The 5,977-nt window shown below is 51.1% G+C and overlaps 1 protein-coding gene across 1 annotated transcript; it reads left to right on the plus strand.

The window, feature by feature from the left end:
• The first annotated feature begins 1,881 nt into the window (after positions 1–1,881).
• On the plus strand, positions 1,882–3,608 carry LOC119287825 (putative UDP-rhamnose:rhamnosyltransferase 1). The gene has a single exon (XM_037567455.1). The coding sequence runs from the start codon at positions 2,149–2,151 to the stop codon at positions 3,460–3,462; it is 1,314 nt and encodes a 437-aa protein (XP_037423352.1). The 5' UTR covers positions 1,882–2,148; the 3' UTR covers positions 3,463–3,608.
• Positions 3,609–5,977: the final 2,369 nt, after the last annotated feature.

The following is a 5,977-nucleotide window of genomic DNA, read 5'->3' on the forward strand; positions in this document are numbered from 1 at the left end:
CGGTACTCCGGTATAGGTCTGAAACCATTCCGGTGTTGAAACATAGTCATACAATATATTGATCTTTACGTCTCGACCATTTCGGGACTCCTCGTCATGTCTGTGATCATATCCGGGACTCCGAACTACCTTTGGTACATCAAAACACAAAAACTCATAATACCGATCTTCACCAAACTTTAAGCGTGCGGACCCTAGGGTTCGAGAACTATGTAGACATGACCGAGACTCGTTTCCGGTCAATAACCAATAGCGGAACCTGGATGCTCATATTGGTTCCCACATATTCTACGAAGATCTTTATCGGTCAAACCGCATGACTACATATGTTGTTCCCTTTGTCATAGGTATGTTACTTGCCCGAGATTCGATCGTCGGTATCTCAATACCTAGTTCAATCTCGTTACCAGAAAGTCTCTTTACTCGTTATGTAATGCATCATCCCGCAACTAACTCATTAGTCACATTGCTTGCAAGGCTTATAGTGATGTGCATTACCGAGAGGGCCCAGAGATACCTCTCCGACAATCGGAGTGACAAATCCTAATCTCGAAATACGCCAACTCAACAAGTACCTTCGAAGACACCTGTAGAGCTCCTTTATAATCACATAGCTACGTTGTGACGTTTGGTAGCACACAAAGTGTTCCTCCGGTAAACAGGAGTTGCATAATCTCATAGTCATAGGAACATGTATAAGTCATGAAGAAAGCAATAGCAACATACTAAACGATCAAGTGCTAAGCTAACGTAATGGGTCAAGTCAATCACATCATTCTCCTAATGATGTGATCCCGTTAATCAAATGACCACTCATGTCTATGGCTAGGAAACACAACCATCTTTGATCAACTTGCTAGTCAAGTAGAGGCATAGTAGTGACACTATGTTTGTCTATGTATTCATACATGTATTATGTTTCTAGTTAATACAATTCTAGCATGAATAATAAACATTTATCATGATATGAGGAAATAAATAATAACTTTATTATTGTCTCTAGGGCATATTTCCTTCATCAGCCCACCTCCTCACTGCGGCTGCTGGGGAGGCGCAGGGGGCGGCAACGGTTAATATCGACGGGTGCGGGAGGACGCGGCGGGGTCGGCGCGATCGGTGGAGCGGGGCCACTGTGGGTGGTGAAGGAGCCCGAAGATTCCATGGAAGGCGGCGAGGTGGAAGGTAGCGGAGGCAGGAGGTTGCAACGGCTACGACGTACGGCGGCTGCGGCAAGAAAGGCGGCAGTGGCGGTGGGAAGAGGAAGGGGGGCGGCGACACACGGGAGGGTGCGGCGGCGGCTAGACCTAGTAGGGTGGCGGCGGACGGGGCAGCGGCGACGCGGCAGGAGACGCGCGGCGACGGCGGTAGATCAGTGGTAGCGGCACGGGGCGGCGGCGGCGTCAGAGGAGGACGCGGAGACGGCAAGTGCGGCGACGACGGGGAGCGGCGGCGGCAGTGCGCGAGGAGGCGCGGCGGCGGCTTGGAGCGGAAGTGGCGCGGCGACACGGGGCGGTGGCAGCGTCAGAGTAGGACGCGGCGACGGCGGGGTGCTGTGGTGGTGGGAAGCGGTGGCGGGTGCGGCGGCGCGCGAGGAGGCGCGGCAGCAGCGGCGGCGGCTGGTGCTAGGTCAGGACCTGCAAGATGATACCATGTACAGAGATGGTTTGCCAATACAATAATCATTGTATTGATAGGGTGCCGATGCACGTATCTAAGTACATGTAAGCCTCAACCTTAACTATACACAACTAAGAGGTGGATCACAATACAAAATACATGCAACACAAATATATATACTCAACAATCTGTTCCGCTAGAAAATCTTCTCGCATGATTCGGACCACGTCGATGTCAATTCCGAGTGCAAGCTGTGCTGTGCTCTGCAAGGCCCCATGCATGTCATCGTATCGGTAGCACATGCCCGTCATGATCTGGATGTTTCATCATGGTGTAGCTCAGCACCCACCCGCCATCATCCAAAAAAGTAAAAGCCCTCACGCCCACCATGGATGCTAGTGGCCAGCTCTTATCCTCCCTTAGTTAATTGGGTTAGTGGTCTGCTCTCACTGGAACGGCGGCTTTATTTTATCTCACGCTAGCTCGATATGCTGCGCCGTCTCGTTGCATCCAGTGACAGGCACGGAGACGATGGATGCTGCTGCCGGTGGTGCGGCAGGCGGGCTGGAGGTGGTGGTGTTCCCGTGGCTAGCGTTCGGGCACATGATCGCTTTTCTTGAGCTCTCAAAGCGCCTGGCGGAGAGGGGCAACGCCGTCACCTTCGTGTCCACGCCACGGAACCTCGCGAGGCTCCCGCCCATGCCGGCGCACCTGTCAGCCCGCCTCCGCTTCATGCCGCTGCACCTGCCGGCCGTGGAGGGGCTGCCGGAGGGCGCCGAGTCAACGGCCGACGTGCCGACCGACAAGATCGACCTGCTCAAGAAGGCCATGGACGGGCTCGCGGCCCCGCTCGCGGCTTTTCTCATGGACACCGTCGCCGCCGGGAGGAGGCCGGACTGGATCGTCCTCGACTTCTGCCACCACTGGGTGCCGCCCATCGCCGACCAGCACAAGGTAGCATGCGCCCTGTTCCAGATCCTCCATGCCGCCTTCGTGGCCTTTCTGGGGCCGCGTTGGGCGAACGCCGCGCACCCGCGCACGGAGCCGGAGCACTTCACCGTGCCGCCCAAGTGGATCCCCTTGCCGTCCACCACCTTCTTCCTCCGCCACGAGGCCGAGTGGATCGCCAGCACCTTGCGCACCAACGCGTCAGACGTGTCGGACGCAGACCGCACGTGGCAGGTCTTCGAGCTTTGCCGCCTCGTCATCTGCCGTAGCTGCCATGAGCTGGAGCCCCGGATGTTCGCCCTCCTCTCCGATCTCTTACGGAAGCCCGCCGTCCCCTCCGGGATTCTGTTACCGGCGGCACCCGACGACCACCGGAATAGCAGCTCAGGTGGCGTCGACCCTCACCACGTCCTGCGATGGCTCGACGACCAGCCTCCCAAGTCTGTCATCTACGTCGCGCTGGGGACCGAGGCGCCACTGACGCTAGAGAACATCCATGAACTCGCGCTCGGGCTGGAGCTCGCCGAGGTGCGATTCCTCTGGCTGCTAGGCAAGCCTGCCGGAAGCAACAAAGTCGCCGGGCCATTGCCGGCCGGGTTCGAGGAGCGGACGCGGGCGCGCGGTGTCGTCTGCACAGGGTGGGTGCCACAGATGAAGGCGCTCGCGCACGACGCCACGGGCGCGTTCCTAACACACTGCGGGTGGGGCTCCACCATCGAGAGCTTTGCGTTTGGGCTTCCACTGGTCATGCTCCCGTTCATCATCGACACGCCTATCATCGCACGGTCGATGGTGCAGAGAGGGATCGGTGTGAAGGAGGTTGTCGTGGACGAGGGGCGCCAGGAGCAGTACATCCACGAGCTCGAGGAACACCTGAGACGCTACAAAGACGTGTAATATAATGGCCGTGGTTGTGCACTTGTATGTTTGTGAGTCATGAAATTGATTCGGTCGCACTTGTATTATTGGGATCGTATATGGCTCAGGTATTGAGCATCTTGTCACTTTTTCACCTTATACCTTTTCCTCTTATATATTACTCCCTCCGTTCCTAAATACTTGTCTTTCTAGGCATTTCAACAAGTGACTATATACGGAGCAAAGTGAGTGAATCTACACTCTAAAATATGTCTACATACATCCGTATGTAGTAGTCATTTGAAATGTCTAGAAAGACAAATATTTAGGAATGGAGGGAGTACAAGAAATGATAACTGGGAACATTCCCTGGTTAGGAGGACCCAGGGAATGCACCCACAGCCCTTGAATTCAGATCAAGTCGGTGGTAAGTTTTAATAAAAATCATTGTATTTTTTATGCTTGGTAATTTTCATTTCCGGTCATGGCAAGTTTTGTAATGTTTCCATGATAATTTTAGTTGAAATTGCATGACAATTCGAGCGTTTGCAGGGAAAACACACTGGTGGAAAAAAGGCCTTTGGTCGCGGTTCGCAACTGCCATTAGTCGCGGTTGCGCAACCGCGACCAAATAAGCGCGACTAAAGCCCCCCACCTTTAGTCGCGGCTCCTTAAGAACCGCGACTAAAGGCCCGTCCACGTGGGCGCCAGGCGGCCGTCGGGGCGGAGGACCTTTAGTCGCGGTTCTTCTGGCCAACCGCGACTAAAGGCCGCCACAGGTTTAGGGTTTTAGCCCCCCCCCCCTAAACCTGTTTTCTGTTTAATTTGTATTGTTTTATTTCTTTTGTGCTTTATTTTAATTTTGAAGGAGTTTCATATATTCTACGGTACTACATACATGCATATGAATGTATAATTTCAAATAAATTTGAAATTAGAACCAAAAAGAATTCAAGAGGAATATACAATATATATTCAATATCATCGGATGACCATATACAATTTTGAACAAGTTTCCATACATGATTTAATGCATATAAAGTTCTACGTCCTCGTAATAGTGTTCTCCTTTAGGATGGAGGACTTCCCTGCTGAACCATCCAGCTAGTTCCTCTTGAAGTGGTCGGAAGCGAGCTTCTGGACTAAGCATCCACCGGAGGTTATTCCTCTGAGCATTGGTATCACTCGGAACCCGCTCAGAGGTGTATCTCCGGATCATCTCACAGACATAGTATCCACATAGATTGGTCTCCGGTGGCTGAATATCCCTAGCATTCTTAGCCTTTAACATTTTGAATTCTAGCTCTTTTTTGAATTCACCGACCTTTGTATCTACGAACCGTCTCCAAACCCTACGAGGCAAAGAAAATTAAATGAACAAGAGAGTTATTAATTAGTTACTTGATATTAGGAAATGAACGAAATAGGCCGATCGATATAGAGCGCAAATGAATGAAAATAATTACTTCTGCAGCATTCTTCTCATGCCGCCCCAAAGCTTTGGATCCATATTCACAGAGTCGTGGACGAGACATTCTGAGGTGTTAACTTTAATTACTAGCAGAATCCAGTGGAACCTGCGGACACGATACATGCACAGTACGTCATGCATAACTCATCGATTAGCCGGCCACATACCATGCATGGAGTAAACAAAAGAGAATGTGCTCAAGACAGAAACACTCACTCAAAATGGTAAGGAAATAGAATATAACTTTTGAGTTCCTGCTTTGTAAGAAACTGCCACAGGTCTGCCTCCACGTCGGCGGGGTAACGCTCCAACACATGTCCATTAACGATGTGTGGGTCAATGAACCCAACATCATGTATATAGTGCAGGCAATATGAACGAGATGGGGTAGAAATTAATAAATCACTTACAGAACGTAGCAACTGATGATAGATTTATCGAGCTCGCGCAGATTGAAAAGCTGGAACAATTCACTCAGTTCAATTTGTACATAGTAATGTTTGAAGTGATGCTCATGTCTAACTTCCGCATAAATATATTCTTTGGCGTTTTTATTTTTTATGTAACCCTTGTACCATTTCAGCAGACCTTTCATTTGTGGAGGTAGATCCTTTTCCTCCGCAGGCTCGACGAGAGGCCCATTCTTGACATATGTAATTACTACCTCCTTCACTGGCGCCTCATCAAGGCCTAACAGTTCACGAAGAGTAATACCTAAGTTGGCCGCTTGTTCTCTGGCACTCGTTACAGTCAATCCCTGTGCTGCCGCAGCTTGTATGATCTCGGGGTCATCCGGACAGAAGGCTTCCACTATAAGCGGGGCAATCGATTGTTTACTTTGTTCCCCGAGCTGGGCAACTTGTTTCCCGCTTTTTTTACTTTCGGCCTTCTCCCGCTCTTTGTTCTCCTTGAACATGAGTGCCTGCCTGCAAAGTTCACGTGCATAGTCGTTAGGCAGATTCTTCGCGGCTTGGGACGGTGTGCTCAAAAATGACTTAGCCCACTTCTTTTGCTCATCAGAAAATACTGGCTTGGGCTCGGGCTCTCTTTTCTTCTTGCAGTCCGCCTTCCATTTCTCCAAAT

The sequence above is a fragment of the Triticum dicoccoides genome, chromosome 4A, assembly GCF_002162155.2.
Source record: "Triticum dicoccoides isolate Atlit2015 ecotype Zavitan chromosome 4A, WEW_v2.0, whole genome shotgun sequence".
In the NCBI taxonomy this organism is placed as follows: Eukaryota; Viridiplantae; Streptophyta; class Magnoliopsida; order Poales; family Poaceae; genus Triticum; species Triticum dicoccoides.